Source organism: Lathamus discolor, chromosome 5, assembly GCF_037157495.1.
Source record: "Lathamus discolor isolate bLatDis1 chromosome 5, bLatDis1.hap1, whole genome shotgun sequence".
NCBI lineage: Eukaryota > Metazoa > Chordata > Aves > Psittaciformes > Psittacidae > Lathamus > Lathamus discolor.
In genome coordinates this window covers 120,105,016-120,126,860 of record NC_088888.1, presented here as the reverse complement: position 1 = coordinate 120,126,860, position 21,845 = coordinate 120,105,016, and the positions used below count along the sequence as shown (strand labels likewise).

Below are 21,845 nucleotides of genomic sequence, written 5' to 3'. Positions count from 1 at the left end.
TCAACAAGCTGCAATGAAGCATAGGCCCCCAAAAGGAAGATAATACCCACATTCCCATCCAGGGACTTTTGGGGCACAGACTTGCCAGAAGTTAGGAATTCTAGCTTCATTTGTATTAAATGTTGATGATCTGTATAGCAAACATTGTTTTTATTAAACTAATGAGTTGCATCTTGTGAGGAGTATGTTTTAAGGAGAATTGAGGGGATGACCATGTGTTTTGCCACAGCTACATCATTCTACTGTCATAAATGTTGGCTAGATCATGTTTTTCCTTATTTTATTGCAGTCATTCCTGCTTGAGATAAATGATGTTGTTGGCATTGGTTTTCAATTGCATCATGTTTCTGACTACAGTATCTCTCTCCTATAATTTTAGTAGAAATAGGCTACTGAGACAGAAATAGTTTTGCAATATGCAGTATGTTGTCAGGGCCAAGATGAAGGCATCAGCAGCAGGAGCAGCACAAAACACTTAGATCAAAATGTATTTTGCCTCTGACGATGCAGCGCAGGCTGATACTTTGCAAGTGTGGAGTAATCAAGGGGAAAAACCCAACAATTGCGGTATCCTGCCTCTGCGCGTAATGTGATTACCATCAAAGAATGAAAAGGAGCAGCTGAAGGAACAAATCCAAACCCACCCTGAGACACCATGGCAACTGGCCCCTTGCAGGGACAGCAGGAAGCAGGGCTTGGCCATTTCAAAATAAGAATGGCTTTGAATGACCTTCTTTTTGCTGAGTGCTGGGTGCTTGCTTAAAACCAAGGGAAATAAGGTGTCTGATGCATAGTACAACGCACGCTGTAAGCCTGAGCCTTTAGGAAACTGAAGAGAAAGAAAAGCTTGTGGAAAATGCTTAAATATTTGGATACCACAGATGTATTTATGCAGCAGGATGGAGGTACTGTTTACATATTATCCTTGGAGTGTAATTACAAGAATGTAGGATCTTGGGAATCAGAAGCATGTCTCTGTTCTGTAAGAACGGTGAATAACGACAGTGCTGCATGCAGCTATGGAATGTGAAAGCAATTTTGTGTACATGTTTTGTTCACAGCAGGGATTTGAGTAGCATTTTCAAGCCAGCTTCTGTGTTATTTCTAGAAAGGTTTTATGGCAGAAAACAATGCTTTTCAATAAAAGGCAGATTTCACATCTGGTGCAGCTAATATGGACTGTGCTGAGAGACGTCCCCTATGAGTTATAGCCTCTTATAAGAAAAATACTCTTTCAGAACAACGCATACTCTATTTCTTCTTGAAATTTACCCTGCAAAAATGAACCACCTGGATTACCAGGGCTCTTAAGGATATCGTTTTGGTTTGTTTGCTGTTAGAATGATTTATATATAACATTTACAGAATATTACATACGTAAAAAAAGAGGCTAAACTAGACCTGCAGATAAATAATAGAAGTCTGTTAGTTGGGAAGAATAATGGAAATCATTCTGTATTTCCAGATCGACCATGGAGATGCACCATCAGAAGCCAACAGTGAGCCTAGGCCAACACCAGCAGAAAATGGAGTCAATTACACTGCCTCTCTTACACCGAAACCAGCAACTCAGGTTGTCCACAGCCAACCAGCACCAGGTAAGAAAAGAAAGGAAAACGAAAAAGGTCCCATCTTTCCAAAATAAATATGGATAGTAATTTTTCATGTGCTTGGCATTTAAAGAACAAAGTTGGGGCATTGCATTTGGTTGGTTTAGTTTCATAAAATAGGTGTAAATTTTCCTCCTACTATTGTATGCTGTTAGGGCCAGTCTTCTTCAAATATGCAAGTATCTTTTACTTAAGAGTTGCTTATCTGGTGCAACTGAAGTTCATTAAAAGCAATAAAACTTGCTTTTTTGTCTGTTGCAAGTGCAGGAATGTCTTTAAATTGTTTTTGGAAATATGCAAGATTTATGCCTATAGTTACATCTAATTCCACACACAAAATAGTCTTAGATGCTTCTGTATTTTGATAGGTATTTAAACATCTCCTATAATAAATGCTTGCTAAACCACAGTGTTTCAATTTTATGACTGCAGTCTTCATAGGCTTCATCTAACTGACTTCCAAGGAGCTGGATTTATCTTGTGCACAGAAATTTTGCACTGACAGCATAATACAGGGCAGTTGTACTAAACATCAGCCTAATACCACTTAAATGACTCATGAGTGAGCTCAATAACATCCTTCTCAGAAGGAAAACAGCAAAGTTCAGGTGGGTGTTGGAAGGTTCCCTTTTTGTGTGGGTTCATAGAACCATGGAATAGTTTGGGTTGGAAAGGACCTCAAGATCATCCAGTTCCAACCCCCCTGCCATGGGCAGGGACACCTCACACTAAACCATGCCACCCAAGGCTCTGCCCAACCTGGCCTTGAACACCACCAGGGATGGAGCACTCACAACCTCCCTGGGTTCACAGGATCAGTGTTGCTGTTGCTACTCTTCTGGGTTTTCTCAAATGACTAACAAATGCCCACATCAGTGTGCATCCTGTGTCACCTACCCTGGTTTAATATACAGTCAAGCAGCACAATAATGGCTGTTGTCTTGAAACAATTAGAATTAGTCATCTGTTTTACCTCTAGGTTCGGTGAAAGCACCTGCAAAGACAGAAGATCTTATTCAGAGTGTCCTCACAGGTAATAAATATACACTTTACACTGCATGAATGCTGCACTTCTTTGTCAAATATACTTTTTATGAAATAGGCCATCTGGCTTAGACACTTCTGTGAGCAATTGGGACTGCAATAACTCATAGAAAATGTGCAAACCAGGTTTTCTTCCTCAGCTCTGAAGGTATGAAATGTTTGAGCATGTTTCATGAGATCAGTATTGGGTGCCAACAGGGAATTTTTTTAAAGTATCCCAGTATTGTAGTTTCACAGGCACAACGTTACCATCTAATACAGGCAAAAGACCGCACCGTTACGAGAACAGAAGCTAAATTTGCTCTGAATATTGTGAATAGTAGTGAAACCATTTTATCTTCATTGCCCTTGCAGTGTTCCCATTGCTCCTACAAAACTGAAAATGAACATTACATTAAGCCGAGGGGCCTGTCAGTTAAATAGTGCCCTGCTGTTCAACCAGAAGTCCTGTCCTCCAGCTTGACGTTAGATTGCAAACCTCCTAGCTCAATTTATTTTATAGCCAGTCTCCTATGCTAGAACAAATCTTATGTAGGCCTATATTTAGGAGTGGAAAACAGATAAGACCCATGAAATCTTGTGTGTTGAGAGCCTCTTATTCAGTCTCCCTCATGTGCAGTAGAAAGAGGCTGGCCTTGATTGTGGTAGTACCTGCTGGCCTCATACAGTCAGTCTCCTGTCTGGGAAGGACTCTCCAGTCTGTTTTTCTGTGACCCCAGATCATGCAAGTAATCGTTTTGGGCTTTGGGTTTGGGTTTTTTTTTAATTGCTGTTTTGGGGTGAGCCCATGCAGGTCAGACTTCAGACAGACACTGAGCTCAAGCTGTGATCTAGGTTCACAGAGCAGGACATCTTTCATAGCTGTTGTTGGATGACAGCACTAGACCGCTACCAACTTAGCTCCCAATCCTTCGCTGGACTGGAGTCAGATGGCCGTGACTCCTCTGATGCAGGATCTCCACAAAGAAGAAAAGTGAAGTCTCTCCCAAGATGCCAGGATGACACCAGGACAGATGCCTCCAGGCAGTAGAGCAGGCAGCTGAGGTGCTCTTTATGAAGGCGGTTTAGGCATCAGCATGTTATGTGGCCCATCTGGAGAGAAGGGAGACTTGAAGTGGTGGTACAGTGGGTATAAAAATGATCTGTACTCAGATCTGTGTAAGGTCATGTTTTTATATGTTGAGCTGATGGGAATCTTTTGCATCTGAAAGGGCTTGAGGAAAGAAAATACATGGGTTTTATTTTGCTGCACATCTTGGTGTTCTAAATTTTCATCTCACTTCTTACTCTTCTATCACTTAGAACTGTCACAGTATTATTAGTCTGGTTAGCTTGTTTCCAGATAAGTCTACTCAGTTTAAGCTAGCACATTTCACTTACCTGCAGTAAAGCAGCATGCTTTGTTTCATCCCTGCTAATGGGAGTTCCTGGGTTCTCTGGTTGAAATCATCCTTTATTAGAAAGTTGAAGTGGCTTTTGTTATTATCGTTGTAGAAGTGGAAGCACAGACCATTGAGGAGCTGAAACAACAGAAGTCTTTTGTTAAGCTTCAGAAGAAGCACTACAAGGAAATGAAGGACCTTGTAAAGAGGCATCACAAGAAAACCACCGACCTTATCAAAGAGCACACTGCAAAGTACAATGAAATCCAAAATGACTACCTGCGACGGAGATCAGTTCTAGAAAAGACAGCAAAAAGAGACAGTAAGAAAAGGTATGTTGGACATAGCGTGTCTGTTCTTGGTAGAGGAGATCTTCACTCAAGTCTTCTTTTTAGTAGACAATTAATATGGAGGTGACATTAAAGCACAGAAAAAAGTCAATAGCAGCAAGATTCCCACGTAAAATGAAGTCAGAGCCTTTCATGTGGACATCATCAGGAACAGCACTCTCCATGACGTGCTGCTCTCCTGCTGGAAGCCAGATAAGTTGTTCACCATGTTACACACGTCTTTCCCTGTAAATGAGGGCATCCAATATTTATTTGGGACTTGCCCTAGACCACTGGTATGGGTGGGTAACTCAGCTATGCTGCCAACAGCAGTCACTGGTTAGGTAGTGAGCTTAGTCACATATCATTGATCAGACCACTTGGGGATCTCTTAATGATTGCTTGGCTTTGCCTCTGCATGCACGTTCCTTCTGTGCTATGTCTATCTTGAAGTCTTACATTTCCCTCTCTCTCTATGTGTGCTGGTATGATTTTTATATCACTTGTTGAGGTAATAATAAGGAAGGAGAGTTGTATTCAGTTTGTGTATTCATTGTCAGTTTGAAATGCAAAGACTTTTATGACTTGATAATCTTTCCACAGTTATTGTCTTGTTCATATGGCAAGGCTCTATATATTAATAAAGAGCAATTCTTGTGTATATGGCAAAACATATACACATGTGTATGTCAGACATTGCAGTGTCTGATACTGTTGGAACTGAACTTTTATTTCTGCCATTAGTGCAGCATTCTCATTTTAACATAACTTATTTTTTACATAGATAAGCACAAAATTCCTTTAACTTTTACACAAAATGTATATGGCTGCAGTTCTTAAATATGAGGACATTGAATGAACATTAAATAAAATTATCTGATACTTTTTGGTAGGAGTTCATCAGAGATAAAAGCTGCAAGCATGCTGTGGCTGCCAGCTTTGTTAATTGTATACTTCTAAATGTCAGTGACTGGGATTCAGGCCGTAACTTGTCCCTAGGAAGGAGCTTATTCATTTATGCTTGCTTAATGACAGAATGTCATTGAGTTTAATAAGAGCTTAACACTCAATATACCTATGTTCAGCTGGCCTTAACTGTTGCCAGTTTTCAGGCTTTTGGGTTCTACACTTGAGTTCAACAAACTCCCTTAATGGCTGGATGTCAACTGCACACACAGTGATATTTTATCCATCATCAGTGTGCGTGACAGTGGCAGACAAAGCAATGTCGTGCTTCTTTCTTTTCGCATATTCTATTCAAATGGAAGCAGAAAATCGAGCTGAATAAATAAAGCAACTCATCTTTAAGGAGAAAAGATTTTAGTTGGGTTTTTTTTTTGTAACAGAAATCTGACAATGAATCAGTGTCATGCCATAAATGCCTGCAGTCTATTACACGGAGCTGTCACAGTGATTTCAGAGATGTGAAGTTTTATGTGCAGATACAGAGAAATCTGCAAGTTTGAAAATCTGAGGTTGAATTTTAAAAAGGCAAGGACTATATTTGTAGGGATTTTCAAACTTGCAAGTACATATTGGCTCAATCAGCAGACTTCTGATGGAATACTGCATCCCAAGGAAAAATGCCATTTTTATCATTTTCAGTTATGTCTGGAGCTATCTGCTTTAACTGCAAAGAGTAAAACACTATTTCATCAGGAGCCCCTCTCTCAGATTGCCACAAAAAAGTACTGTCTGTGGTCAGATGCAATCCGTGTTCCATGCCCTTGCCTAAAACTGGGTCCAGATGCAGTAAAGCCATTGAGGTATTTTGTTTATGCACGTGCACAAGGGTTTTACTGGTGGTGTTCTGCAGTCTCTTTAATGATTGTGTCCCTTAAAAGGCAGTTTTACTATTTTAACCTGCATTTAGAAATAGGCCTTATTTCTTCTTCCCAAAGATACAAGAGAAATGTCAGCTTTAAAATGTATAATGTAATGCATATATGCTGACATTAATATTCGTTAACGCAGCCTGTAGTTAAATTATCCTCACCTATCCCACTGACACCACTTAACCTCTTAGTGGAATATTCAAATACAACCAAAATAGAAGAAATAAGAAGAGGCTACCTTGGGGTTTGTTTCCTCCAGTGGCTGAAAGCAGCCTCGCATTATTTCAGTTGAAGTAACTGGAGTTGGCAGCAGCAGCAAACTTGAACCCAGGAGACAGGAGAGAGGCAGCGGTGTAGCGAGTTCTCTGCATTGTGAGCTGTGCATGTATCTGAGTAGCAAACTCATTTTTCTCACTGTTCAAGGTTTTGCTGTTTGAGCTGTCTCGGGCACTGTTCTGAGGTTTCCCAGGCAACTGCTTTAACACCTGAGCACAGCAGTAAACGCAGCAGCGGAGCAGGGACACAGCCTGTGAAGGGGTTTTTGCCCATATTTTTCTTGGGTTTGGTTTAGTGCTGGCCTGAGAGTGAGGCTGCTTTTGCTGCTTATTTTTCCCTTGAGCAGTTTGGTGTCATCATGTCTCCTTTCCCAATCACTTCTCTCCTTCCTTCTCTCTTAAGACAGAATAAATCGAAAACAAAAACCAACCCAGACTGTCCCTCCGTGTTGATTTTTCGCTTCCCCATTATATTTTTCCTTTGCTCCTCGTGCTTCCTTTCTGAAGTTTACTCCCCACTGGGGTGTTAAATTCCCTCCTACACTCGGCAGCCCATAGAGCACTTTCCTCTCTGTGTGCTATGCATGGCATTTCCTGAAGGGGGGAGAATTTACTAAAGAAAGGGATGAAAGGGATGTTTTATAAATGCGGATATAAAGCTACACTCACAAATCTATTGCTAAGCGCATGCAAGGATGACTGTTTTCACAGTACTTAGCATCCACCATCTCTGCTGAGGACTGTGCAGCTTTGGAGTTACATGTCTAGAAGTGGATAAACAAGTTGATGGGCATCTGTTTATGGGAAATCTTGGCAGTTTCATTTATAGCTCATTTATACTCTGGCTCACACCACCATGATGGGTTGGTAAAATGAGGTCTAAAAGCAACAGCCATCCCATGAATAAACTCTTAATGCAGTTTTTTTCCTTAAAGGTTACATTATTGGACTTACAAGAGCTAAAATCAGCTTCTGGCCCTGTAGGTGGTGCTCAGAAACTTATGGGACTATATATAACCAGCTGCCTCGAAGATACGGGATATGGTGATTTAGACCTTGTCTGCATCTGTTTGTCTTTGCAGATCTGAAACGGGCAGCCCAGACCACAGTTCTTCAACTATTGAACAGGAATTAGCTGCACTCGACTCCGAAATGACCCAGAAGCTAGTTGAGCTGAAGGAGAAGCAACAACAGCAGCTGCTGAATCTCCGACAGGAGCAATATTACAGTGAGAAGTACCAGAAACGAGAGCACATTAAGCTGGTACATTTGTTATGTTGTCTGCTTTGCTTTAGTGGTCTCAGGGCGAGTAATGAAAGCAGCATGACAATATAATTAAGTGGGGCTTCCTCTTACTGGGAGTCCATCTCAGAGCTTGATTTCCCTGTGGTCTGCTGCAAGTTCAAGGGCTTGTTGTGTCACTTTGTCACTAACACTTGTAACAACTTGGAAGGGTTTGGATGGAAGGCAGGAAGGCAACAGGATTATTACTGCTGCTAATACAGGGTCCTTACCTCTAGTTACCTAAGTCTCAGTTTACTGCAGCTTTTGGATGGCGTTCCCGTTTTGTTCTGCCACTTTTTTAAACAGAAAACACTCAAGGAGGCAGGAAAATAGGTTGAAATACCATGAAAATAGATTCAAACATGCCCCCAGAGCACAGAGTTGTGCCAAGCAGTGTTCCTGTTGCAGATGAAGGCTTTAAGGGGATGCAGGATATAATCTGTATATAGTGAAGAAATATTTTGTGTTCATCAGTCCAAGCCAGTTTGTTTTTACAGCTGGAGTTTGGCTGACAACTACAGCAGGATATTAGGCTCTCTGAGCTGAAAAGGAGGAGCTTGGGCAGATGATAGCTGATGCTGCTGGACGTTCTCAGGCAGAAAAGAACATTTTTAAAGGGTGTTACAGGAGTGCAAACTGTTCCTCAAGTCCGGGCAATCCTCTCACAGTTTCTTTTCCTATTATATGATGTTTTGCCTTATTATGTGTTGGGTGAATTGATTTGTCTGCTGTGCCCTGCCATCCAAACAGAGCAGGTCAGAGGAGTGATACAAGTAGATCTCTCTCAGCAAGGCCTTTTCACAAAGTCACTCCTGTGGATCACAGCACAGGGCTGCAGTTCCCAAGTGGTGCCCTGTCTGTCACCAGTTGTATGTTCACATTCAGGTAAAAGTTTGTCTGCATCTCAGAGGTTTTAATCATTATAAAAATGAGCCTTTTTTGACCCACATATTCGAGCTTCCATTCGAAGCTAACTCATTTCTCATTTCAGAATGGGAAATGGCATTTGTCAAAGCAGAGTTACATTTCCAGTTCGGTAGTGTCAGGATAAATGCATTTTTGGCACAGAACGTTCAGACAGTTTTCCCTTTGAGCTGTGCAAGAGTTAATATTCCAATTAAAATCTGCCTTACAGCTGAGAAATTCTTTGTGATGTATTTCTTTTAGAGGAGAGCCTATTGTTGGTATCTTTCTTCTTTTATCTAAGGGCTGAAAAGCTGGATCAGACTCGCTAGGCATTAGTATAACGTTCTCTGGATCCTCATCCCGAGAGGATTTTTTTACAGAATCAGACTTAAATTAGAGGGGGTGATCGAATCAAATTGGCCCTATTTCCAACTTTCATTCACCACTCATTGAACTAGCACACAAGCCCTGTCAATGTCTCCTCTCCATCAGCATCACCACCATGAGAACCCTCTTTTTATTAGTGGTTTCAGCATGAACGGGCCTGGACCCAGCAGATTTCAAACCAGTGACTCGAATTCTATTGAATTCACAATTCTGTGCTCAAACTATAGGCTATGTTTCTCTATGCTTAACTTTTTCAGCTCTCATGAGTTTTCAATATCCACCTGACCACCCTGATATCCAAGCTGTTCCATGTAATAATGCTCAATGCAAGAGGAATGTTTTCAGCACTCGCAGAGAACCTTGAATACTCAGTGACACAGGAATTCAGTTTGTAATTTATATTGCATACATTCAGTTTGTGGCCATGTATGAATTACACAGGCATCCTAATTCCTAGTAGAGGTAAAAGCTGCAAAATATATTTGGTTTTAGCCTTATAATATCTGAGGGGGGACTACAAGGATGCTGGAGAGGGGCTCTTCATGAGGGACTGTAGCGATAGGACAAGGGGGAATGTGTTCAAACTTAAAACAGAGGAAGCTCAGGTTAGGTATAAGGAAGAAGTCCTTTACTGTGAGGGTGCTGAGCCACTGGAATGGGTTGCCCGAAGAAGTGGTGAATTCTCCATCCCTGGCAGTGTTCAAGGCCAGGTTGGGCAGAGCCTTGGGTGACATGGTTTAGTATGAGGTGTCCCTGACCATGGCAGGGGGGTTGGAACTAAATGATTTTAAGGTCCTTTCCAACCTAAACCTTTCTGTGATTCTATGATTCTAATATCCTGAAACTGCATCACCTCAGTGTCCAGAGAAATAGCATTTTCTGTGTAAGTTGGGCACACACAAGTCAGGCTGAACTCCACAAGTTAAGAAAGCATTTACACTGATAAGAATGTGTACTGGCTTTTGAGCAATTGTAATTACTCAGGGAGCACTGTAACACTTTCATGTCTGCTGCGGACTTTTGAAGAAACTTTGATGCATGCCTGATGTTTAGCTGAAAATACATCTTTTTGTTTTTTGGGCTTTTCTTTTTTTAGCTTATTCAGAAGTTGACAGATGTAGCAGAGGAGTGTCAGAACAGCCAGCTAAAGAAACTGAAAGAAACATGTGAAAAGTAAGGTGCTATTCCCCTTATAATTGATTACTACTCCCTGTGGGTTTTGTTTAGATGCAGTTTGAACTTACTTATTTTTTATGCTTCAGAGAAAAGAAAGAATTGAAGAAAAAAATGGATAAGAAGAGGCAGGAGAAGATCACAGAAGCAAAGTCCAAGGACAAAAATCAAATGGAAGAGTAAGTCTATCCCTAGCTCCATACCCTTGTATGTTACGAGGAGGCAAGATTTCTCACAGCTGGAAAATCAAAGAAAGGTCTCAGTCCTGAAGTACAAGGCAGGTGTAATACCTGCCCAGAGCAGTGGAGCCCTTGCTTGTGCTGATGCTAATTGAATTTCCTGGGACTAATGTAATCTCCTGTTCTGTGAGCATTGAGGGTCTGGGGGGGCCACAAAGGTGCTGGTGAGTGCTGTGGGGACATGCCTGTGAGTGGCATGACCGAGTGATTCACTTGGATGCTGTTAATCCAGACGCTGCTCCTCTGAGTACAAATAGACTTAGTGGCTTCAGTTCCTGCAGGGTTTGATTTCACTTTAACTTAGGTTTGTATTTGTGAGTTATCTTTTCTTCTGAACTCAGTTAAGCTGCTCAACAAAAGAAACAGCAGCAACGCACTGGAAGGTTTGCTCTTCTTTGGTGATAAATTCCCCTCGGATGCTGTGATTCTCCTCCAGTGACAGCGTTACTCAGTGTGCAGTCACTTTGGGTGTGAGAGAGAGAAGAGCTGAGCTCTGAGGGTGCAGTTCCTGTGAACAGGGACAGGAGTATTCATTTCAGTCATGCACCACCAGAAAATACAAACTGTAGTTGTGCAAGTTGATTGTATTCTTCCCAAGGGCACAGGATCTAGGTTTGTTTGTCCTCCTTCATTGCTTTGGCAAGCAGCTCAAAAAGAAAATGGAGCATTTTAATGCTGCACTGTTTGCTGGGATATTCTTGTTACCAGCCTTTACTTTAGTACCATTTAAGGACAGTTTAAAATACAGGAGGAAAAGCAGAAAAATCTGGAATTTCTGAGTTTTGTAAGTAACAAAGACACAACTGTGTTTGGTTTTCTGCAGGTAAAAGGGTTTATACAGGTTCTGGACCCTCTCAACATAGAATGTATGTATTTGGTAACACTAAAAGAAGCTCACATGCACACAACGAACTGCAACAGATAGTTTAAGAATCAATATTGTAGAATTTTTAGAAGCATCCTAGGAAAAAAGATAACAAAGGGAGAATAGCTGATTATGAAAACAGAGGGAGAAGCACTTAATCTGGTTAGAGCTGGCCAGAGGGCATGGAAGTCATATTGGAAAAAGGTAGTTAGTCATTACCAAAATGTTATAGCAGTAAAAATCAATTGCAGTAGGAAATTACTTGCCGACAGGTTCACGAGACGCTGGTGAGAAGGGCTCAGAAACAGCCATGAAGAAACGCTTTATTTTCCTTTTATTTTGTTCTCATTTTTCACAAGGGCTTTCCTTTGCCAGGCTTTTCCAAGAGCCCTTGGGTGAGGTGGGAACTACATGGGAAACTCAGCTTCCTCTGCCCAGTGACATAGTTTGTCCTCACTCTCGCAGTAGAGCAGAGAGTAGCAAGACCTTCTGGTGAATCCTGTTTGAGTCACCCACATGCTGGTTGTTTGGAGCTTTTGCATATACTTAGGAAAGAAATATTACACAGAGATAAGACATTGCATTAATTGTTCTTCCTTCATTTTTCTCACTGTGTAGCTACCTAAGCCCATCAGATTTTAATGCCACCTGAAGAGCAATCCACTGTTCATGAGTTAGGCAATGAGGTTTGAGAGTTCTGTCCTGAATCTGGTTGACTCAGGTATTCACAGATTGTTATTTTATGTGTGCCTTTATCCCTTTGGGGGATCTCATCTTCAGCCTTTGACCAGTGGTCACCTAATAACTATCTTACAGAGACAATTAAACTGCATAAAGCTGAACTTGGAGTAAGTACTTTACATAGCAAAGGTGGGCACTGAGTTCAAGTCTGCCGGGCTCTTTGGAGGAACTTTGCATTGTCTCTGAGATGTCACCAGCAGACTCTGCTCACTGAGACTATTTCTGTACTATATAATGTGCCACGATGTGGCAGTGTGCAGCTACTGATGACAGCACACACTGAGATGTTTGGGCCTTAAGGAACACCACCATCACTTTGAAGACGTGGCAGTGCCATATGGGAATAGCTTCTTGTAAAAGAACAGGGGGGTTGTTGTGGTCACGGGGAATCTGAGCCCTTCATGCAATAAGGACGCTTCATGCAATAAGGATGCAGACTGTTACAAAGGGCACATTCAGAAAGTGGATAAAAGTTAAGTAAGCAGATCCCTATATTCAAAGCACAAAGCATAGCCTTACTTATTTTCTGAGGAGTTGTGGGGGATTAAAGTATACTGGTGTGATCTTCTTGACAATAACTTGATTGCTTCTCCCCAGGGAGAAGACTGAAATGATTCGATCCTATATCCAGGAGGTGGTGCAGTACATAAAACGGGTACGTGAGGCCATATGTCTATTTTTCATTTTGGGATTTGAAATACCAGCTTTCATATTTTAGGTCATCTTAAACTGCAGATTCTAAGCTTCGGTATAAAGAATAATGACATTCGTACAGTTACTGAAATGCAAAAAGCATTCTGTGAGCTCTATGAGTAAATACAAGTCAAAGAACCTCATTAAAGGTGTTAGCTTCCCTGAAGCCGTAGGTGGTTTACACTGGCTGAATGTGTGCCCTGCGGTGTTCTGATGTGTGAAATCGCTATGAAACATATGCCACTATTGAACTTTGTCTATATTTCAGTACAGAGAGAGTTCAGTTCAAAAGTTGGCCCATTTTTGCTCACAGAGGCCTTGAGTCAGGAAGCAACCTAAGCAATTAGCAAATAAACTATCCCTAATTCCTGCTGGAGTCAGACGTGTGTTTGTTAAATGGGGCCCCAAATCTATCAGCATGTTCATTGAGGACTCTAGGATGCAAATCCTCTTCTTCTGGGAAGAGGGTCCATCTCACACAGCTTCTACAATAAAAACTAAAGCAAAATATTAGGAGTTTTAAAATGCATTATGCTTTTAGTAGCATTGAAAGTCTACAGTAAGCCCTTGAGACATTTCTGATTCTAAATCCCACGTGTGACACCTGAGATACATTGTCCACACGCAACCATTAGCACAGTTGTGCCCACAGTTGCTTGTGACAATGGTGTGTAATTTGATATAAGAATTATTTGGTTTTGATGATAGAATGAAGTACTTGTTGGGGAAGAGGTGGGAAAGTGAGGATGTGGGAAAGTGCAGTCTCTGAAAGACTTTCTGCTTTCTTACAGCTAGAAGATGCTCAGAGTAAAAGACAGGAGAAACTTGTAGAAAAACACAAGGAGATCCGTCAGCAAATACTGGATGAAAAGCCTAAGGTAAAGAGTTTTTGAACATAAGTTGTACTGCTAAAATATGTCCTTCAGGAAAGAAAGTGTTCTCACAGCAGGTAGGCCGATGTTTAAGCATGAGAAAGTCCATTCACAGCATCATAGCCACTGTCTAATATTCAGGATGGAAAAAAGTCATGGAGCAGTCTAGTACGGAGCACCACTTCAAGTCCAGATGTCATACAGTGGGGTTTGGTTTTTAGTACTCATACGGTTGCAAAGCTTTCGGTGTAAATGGTGCTTCTGACCAGCAGAGTGTGCCCTTCATTGTGCTTCAGCAGTACGAAACCAAAACACAGTTTACATTGAAAAGAAAAAGAGATATCTTTTTAGCATGCTTGCCGCAGCTATTTGTGATAATTGATGAGGATGTATTTCTGTGGAAAACAATGAGCATTTTCATGATACTAGTGCTTAATATTCTACACTGCTTGCTGGATTTCCTCTGTTTGATGTTGTGCACTGCATCTGCATGCAGTATTCTGACGTACCGTTTTTGATCTGCCATTGAATTCAGTGGAGAAGGTTCAGAGTCCTCCACTTGTACTTGATTTTCCTGTAGGAGCACCTTGGTAACTGTATAATCAGAGTTCTGCACAGAGGGAGACTTCTTTTCAGCAGAGTTCATATCCAAGTATGATTCTTCACAGCCCATTGTGTCCTGTCTGGTTTCTTTTTTCTGCACTTGTTCCAGTGTGTGTTCTAGGCTTCACTTTTCATTTCTTGTCTGTGTCCACAGTCCAAATGTTTCTGTGCTTGTAGTACAGCTTGAAATCTAGCACTGGGTGTGAGCTAATCGGTGTTGTCGTGTCATTTCTGTGAAATACCCAGAGAATAAACTAGGGTAAGGTTTGAATAGCTCTGGCAGAATAAGAAGTGTTAGTGATTCTGATTTTCTACTTATCCTTTTTAAGTCCTGTTTATAAATAAGCTGGAACTTGTTAATGTCATGGGTGTAAAGACTATATATCATATTATGGTTTGTATTTGGTGCTGTAGGTTCGTGAGTTTCTCGGGCATGTGAACTAAAAAGACTGGAATTTAAATGTTCACATAATCTGCTAGCACTTCCTGGAGTGGGTTTTCACAAATCCTTGGGCACTTGGTTACTTCCTTGTGTCGTGTCCTCTCTTCTTATCTTGGTTTTCTTAGCATAAAGCACTGAACATTTGTCACTAAGGATTTGGGTGCATTTGAAAGATTATGCTGGACTGGTAGCTTAGACTCCTCCATCAGCTGTCCCCATGCCAAGTGTTAGGTCATGGAACAGAGCTGCTCCAGATCCCTTGTCTTCCCCTGCATCTGGCCATCAGTTAAAGCGCTGCAGCAATCTGTGCTCCTCAGTCAGCACTCTCCATTTCTCCTGAGAAAACCCTCTGCAGCAATGTGCCTCACAGGGCCTGGCTGCCCCGTGTTCCTTTCCCACATACTGAAATGGGCAGACTTTGCTGAATTTATGATGGTATTTGCCTCTTGCTGGCATGAGAGGATTTAGGGAAAACATAATTACTCATTTTATGAAGTCTCTTTTTATGTTTTGCCTCATGTTCATTTTTCATATCCGTATTTGCTTCTTCAGTGACAGGGCATATGATATAAAATAGATCAAATTATTCCCCAGCTGAGAACCAGCAATGGATTTTCTGCAAACAGCAGCATTTCTAGGCTGATCTCTCATGCTTCAGTATTCAAATGCGCACTAAAATTGATGCTAGCTGTGTTAAAAGGGTTTTCTGGCAGTAGCAACTCAAGCCCTAAACAAAGAGTTTAATATATTAAGAGGGAAAGAATTTTTAGTGTTTTTACCAATAGTTCCATTGGAGACAGATTTGCCGTCATCCATCACTGTCATTGAGTTATGTATTATTAGTGACTCACAGTTTGTTGCATTATGACTTTGAGCACAGAGCTCTGTCCTAGCCAGGAAGAATATCGTGTCACAAAGTGCTGCCAACAGGCTGCCACACCACTGAGGCTTACTTAGTTATTGAAGTCTGAGTTTGCATTTTCCACTGTTGTGGTGTGTGTGGGTCACCAGAAGAAAACTTGCCTCAGAGTGCTGACATTTTAGATGACAGCTTTTAGAAGCTGCACAAACTGGATGCAAATCAGTTCCCTGCAGTGGAGGCAGAGGGCTTGCTTGTTGTTTAAAATGTCTTGTGCTTAGATGAAAGTATTTAACTCAGGATTGATTTAAAACCTTAAACTCTGCCTCTCCCTCGTATCTATAATGTCTAGTGTTTGGATGTTGGATTCTTGCATCTTCCATTTGCAGGGCTGTTGCATATGGAAAAGTTTTTTTTCTCATATAACACTTGGAGACTTCCTGAATTGATACTTTTAGGCAAAAGGATGGAAATAGTTCTTCAGCTTCTTGTGGTCCTGCTGAAGTCAGTGTAGGCACTGGCTTTGATGAACCCAAAAGGTCATACTGTATCTGTGTAAGTAATGAGGATATCTTTACGACAAACTGATCTCTAATGCTGTAGAAATGAGAAATTGAGCGGTATCATTAACTCTGTGTGTGTATGGAAACAGGGCAGCCACTCCCACGATGATCACCTAACTAACAAGTCAAATACCAACTGACTCTAGGTCAAAACATGTCTAGCTTGCCATTTTAGTGAAAGCACAGTGGAAACAAAACTCAAATGCTCTCCTGCTGCTATCTTTTTCCCAACAGCATCATTACCAAGCCAGGCCATACCTATTTTCTTTTCTCTCACTCCTCTTTTTTTTCCTTACAGTATCTACTTGCAGCTTTATTATCAGCAACAGCTTGTATGTTTTTTTCTCCCCCATTCTAATTCTTTGTCTCCTCCTCTTAGTCATTGATACACATTAAGCTTGTCCAGTCCTTATCTTCTTCCCCTTGGGCATCTATTCTGCGTGCTAGGGAGGCTGCTGTAGAAAGACAGCTCTTTGCACCACCGTGATGAATTCTGTATGTTAGAGTAGTGTGTGGTTTCAGATTCTCCACCACAACAGGTGTCTGGCACTTATCTAAGCACAGAGGAGTACACCGAGGATGATCCTGGTCATTGCATCTCAATTTCTCTGTCCTTGTCAGCTTGTGCATCGAATTAAACATAAATCAAGTGCATTTCCTCCTCCCCTCCCTTGCCTCCAATTTCATTGTAATTACAAAAATCAATACACATGAGACATGACAAGGAATTAATTATTTTTCTGAGAATCGACTCAGTTACAGTAAATAGACCCAAGCCTCCTCTAATTGAAATCAATGAGACTTTTGTTATTCATGCTCATGGGTCAGAGTTACACTGAAATCTCAGTATCATAGCTGAGACGCCTGCGCTCCTGCAGTCAGCTCCTGCTGCCAACCCAGTTAACCTGAATCTTTTGGCTTCAGTGGACCATATTCTGTCAAGGAAGATGTAACTCATGTGGTTCCTCATGTTAAAGCCCATGTTCATGTTTCTGCTCACACGTACTCTACTGTTCACCGCCACAGCTTAGCCAGTTCTGACAGATGGTGTGGGCTCCTGTAGAGATGTGGAAAATGGTGCTGTTCAGGCACCTATGGGAAAAGGCCCAGCAGATCTACAGAGGCACCATAAGCTGTGCAAACTTTCTTCTAAGAGCTGCGCCTCTGTGTTCTTTCAAACGAATGAAGAGAATACAGTTCTAAGGCATAAAATTCCTTTTTCTCTTCAGAAAATACAATGAAAACAATTTTTAAAGATGATAAATCAGTCCTTGATAATGGAAAATCCAAGCATCTGATGCATGCTAACTCGCTTTCAAAGAACGTACATTTATTATCTCCCAGTTTGACATGTGTTATTAATTGCACCCAGTGGGAGTCAACACTTCTACATCCAATCAATAATTAACATTAGCACTGTACCTGAAAAACTTAAGGGGACATAAAATGCTACATAGTCAAGTTATAGAACAAATTATAGAATCATAGAATAGTTAGGGATGGAAAGGACCTCAAGATCATCCAGTTCCAGCCCCCCTGCCATGGGCAGGGACACCTCACACTAAACCATCCCACCCAAGGCTTCATCCAACCTGGCCTTGAACACCACCAGGGATGGAGCACTCACAGCCTCCCTGGGCAACCGATTCCGGTGTCTTGCCACCCTAACAGGAAAGAATTTCCTCCTTATATCCAATTTAAACTTCTCCTGTTTCAGTTTTAACCCATTACCCCTTGTCCTGTCACTACAGTAAATTGACAAGGTGTTGATCCTCTATAGCAGTAAGCCTCTTAGCTCCAGTGTCATTTTCTGTTACACAGGGCTGGGAGGGGCCTCCAAGTTCTTTCTTCTCAGGGCTGGCTGCTTTTACAGTCACATACCATGTAAGCCAATTGATGGAACAGCGCTGCACAATGACTCCTTCCTTCTGGGTGTTACTTAAAGGGGGATATTTGAAAACCCAGTGAATGATTTCATAGATTTCAGATCGATGCTTTCTGATTCCTTAGAATATCCAAAACCCATTGATCTTTGCAAAGGTTACAACTTGTCATATGTGCTTTATGTGAAACTTCGTGGTCATCTTCATGAGATGATGTCAGTGAGTTAAGTGGAGCTGCTACTGACAGCAGGGTCAGCAGTATCACCGCCCTAACTTCAGAAAGAGGTCAAGTACAGCAAATGTATTTCACAGCACTTTGAGATCTTATTTCAGTTAACCTCAGAGCTCAGAGCCGCTCTATTAGCTCATCTGGAGAGAGCAGCTCTTGGGACTTTGATGACTATTCCAGTGTCCTTTCAGCCCACGGTATAATTCACAGTAACAATGCACTGTCCACCACAATCCTTGGGGTTTTTTATCTTTTACACCCCTGTCGGAAGCCAAGCTGCCTTTTGGGCTAACTGCACTTAATTCAAACCCTTCCAAATGCATTCCAGTTCAACCACAGGCAACTCTTCAAGAATTCTGGGGAAAGAGTTTGGAAGAAAAGGTTATTTCAGTTTACTGACTTTCATGGGACTTTGCATTGAATGGATTGGGATTGAATGGGGGAAAGTTGCCTTCCTACAGTAATATTCAGATTCATTGCAAAAAGGCATGAAACAAATGAGTTGATAGTGTAATATTTGAGAAGTTCTTGTTTTGTTTTCTCCCTGTTTAGGTAAAAATTAACTCTTTTGTCATCTAATGCAAACACTTGCAAAGTTGAAAAAGAAACCTCTTCTGAATCTGTGGCTGCTAAGCTGAGATTACTTATGGCACTGTGTGCCAAAAAAGCAGAGAGTTAAGAGGGCTGAAATAATTTACTGTTTGCTTCACTGTTCAGCTTTGGGTTTTGGTGCTTGTATATTCATCAGAGGGGAATAATAAAATGCTTCTTTACCTCATTAAATGGGCAATAGCGTGGAGAAATGAATAGAATTTTCTTAGCCTCAATGAACAGAAATATTTAACAGGAATATTTAAAAAAACACAATAATTCTAAACTGAGATTTCCAGATCTCGCTGTGACTTGATTTGGCTTCTTCCCACTTCTGGACCAGAGCTGGCATTGAAGGATGCAGTTTGCATGGACTGTTCATTTGAGGATCTTGGCACTCTGCTCAGCACCTCTCAGTGACAATCAGCCTAATTATCTAATGAACTTTGAGTAGATTAAGCCCTGATGTTTCTTTAAGTGTTTTATGAGTGCAATTGCTAAGCAGTCCCCAGCTCCCAGGTATTCCGTGGGGAGACGAGGCTTGTCTCTTCTCTTTCTCCCAATGGATAAACAGTGCAGAATGCACTTGCAGCCTGTAAATTGAGCAGTAAATAATCTCACTTCTCTCATTCAAAGGAAACAGGCTGACCTTTATCCTATGCCAGTTTTATACCCGTAAAACTCCCTTAAGTTCTGTGAAGTGACTGGCTCATCACTAGGCCTGAGATCAAAACACATCAGTTCAAATAACAGGATGCTCAGGGGATTATTTTTGATGGAGACCTTGCTTCCTGGTTTACATTTTTTTTCTTTACAAATCCACATTTTTAATCATTGTTTATTTTTTTCCAGCAGAATAAATATAGCAGTGAGAGAGAAATGGGTCTCAGGTCACAAAAGACACATCTAACAATTTGAGGTGATGTTTATTGTGCTACTTAAACGTCTTCCAGTGTTCTTGGGAACACTGACTTCCAAATCAGCAGCATCAGATTTCCCATGTGAATATGCAAAATGCTTTATACATTTCTTATAATGAATTCTGACATCACTTTAAATAAGAGTGTCACGAACCCCTTATAGGGAGAATGTGAACACAAAGAAATATCTTAATGAATGGGATGGGAGAAAATAAGATCAATTTAATTTAGATTGGAGTTTATTGATAGAGGGGGATGTTTTGGTCACATTTACTGGAATTTTACTGGGAATCACAGAAAATCTTGGGTTTGAGCTGTGAAAAAATTGAGAGTAAATTATTTGAAAGGTCAAACTATTTTTCAGCTTTGCACTAGTGTAAATCAAACAGGACATTATGAAGTTAACAGAGTCCCTGGTGATTTAAACTGACACTAGTGAAGGCAGGAGTATGGTCCGTAATGGAGGTCGTGGTGCAGACAGGTTGGATTTGTGAAGGTCAGTGAAATTTTCCTGGACGACACACTAATAAATAAGAGCTATGAGGGTTCGGGGTTAAAGAAAAGTGGTTTCAGAATCCAGTTACCAGCTGTGGGCAAAAGGGTTGGCAGAAAATTCATTAAGGAAAGAAAAAGGCATGAATTTGAGAATTCTTCATGGAAAAAAACAGAACCTTCCCTGCTGTTTTCCTGATTTGCACCAGAGAATCTGTTCCTTTTGTTCCCCTCTCAGAGAAGCACATTGCTCATGGCTCGGCCCACAGTGGTTAGTTATTTAAATCGCCTTCCTGGTACATGGAAGAAAGACGAAATCCAAAGCAGAGCTCAGAAGTAGCAGAAGATGCTCCTTCATTCACCTGGAGTGAATAGTGTAACATTAAAAGACCCCTTGTCCTCCATAACCTCTCAAAGCATTTTCATCTGCACTATCCCATTCTCTCCTCAGCTGTAGAGCACATCTGTTAAGGTTAAAGCAAATGCCAGCTGTCACTCAGGAGCCTGCAGTCACTGGAGTCCAGCAGTTACTGCTTTCTGCAGCAAAGATCTCCCAAAGCTTGGACAGTTGGTGAGCAAGCTGCAGATAGCGACTCCCTAGGAGACAAAAGAGCACCAGACTAACTGATGTGTTAACACTGTTTGGTATCTGTGCAGAAAAAAACCAACCAGAAGTGGTGTGAAACAGTTTGAGAAGCCAGGGACTGCAAATGTTGTGTCAGGATGTTTAGCTTAGCCTATGCAGTATTGAAACCTGATGAGAGAAATCCCTGCTAGGAAAGTAATTGCGATTCTGCAAAGATGAGTGCTTCGCATGCTAAATGTAAGTGAGCAACAGGGCACCAAGGAGCTGTTGCCCTCCTTCATCTTTTCATGAGATAGTGTAGTACTCTGTAAAAACACATTATAAAACGCAAGCTAAATTATGCACAGAGAGTAAGCATGAAGTGCATGGTAGGTGCACACAGGCACTCCAAATATAATGCATATGTAGCATCTTGTACCCATGTTCATCACTCTAAGTCAGAGTCAGATTGAACCAGAAACACCGCAAAGGCAGAACCACATGCTCTTATGCAACTACATTCATCATTGAGCAACAGCAGCAGCATAGTTCTTAATTATCAGACCTTCAGTGCCACATGACAAATGACGAGAGATTCAGTTTGACACAGCTAATGGAAAAAACATTAAAAGAAATATTAATGCTTGGTATGTGAGCTCATTAGAGGGATGGTTTTAAATGCATGAAACGAGGAAAAAATACATTCCTTAATGTCACTGGTCCTGCTAAGACTGTAGTTGAAGAGCTTTGTTTATGCAAGTCATTTGTTAAGGCAGTGCTTAAGTCTTTGTGCAGCATCAGTTAGCCAAGCACAGCTGCTAATGAAAGTAATTCTGCTTTTCAGTAAATGAGGTAGTAGGGCATACTGCAGCATACGCTAAAGATATAGGTTGCTTTCACTAGCACACGTATGACAAGTGGGTGCTGAGGTTATCTTCTTTACAGTGAGATACTTCAGGACAATAAACGTACCCCCATAAAGGGTAACGGAAATAACAACAGTAGTAAGGTGAGAGTTTCAGAATTATCCCTGGATTAAAAAAGTATATTCATAGCCATGAAG

General features: G+C 41.2%; 1 protein-coding gene across 6 annotated transcripts in view; it reads left to right on the top strand.

The window, feature by feature from the left end:
• PLCB1 (phospholipase C beta 1) overlaps positions 1–21,845 on the top strand; it is a 249,505-nt gene that overhangs the window by 174,058 nt on the left and 53,602 nt on the right. For all 6 annotated transcript variants that reach the window (XM_065682353.1, XM_065682352.1, XM_065682354.1 and 3 more), the window contains exons 22-29: positions 1,466–1,598; positions 2,590–2,643; positions 4,149–4,368; positions 7,558–7,738; positions 10,149–10,225; positions 10,315–10,404; positions 12,668–12,725; positions 13,555–13,641. In XM_065682353.1, coding sequence (XP_065538425.1) covers positions 1,466–1,598; positions 2,590–2,643; positions 4,149–4,368; positions 7,558–7,738; positions 10,149–10,225; positions 10,315–10,404; positions 12,668–12,725; positions 13,555–13,641 — 900 coding nt within the window. The remainder of the gene's footprint in view (positions 1–1,465; positions 1,599–2,589; positions 2,644–4,148; positions 4,369–7,557; positions 7,739–10,148; positions 10,226–10,314; positions 10,405–12,667; positions 12,726–13,554; positions 13,642–21,845) is intronic.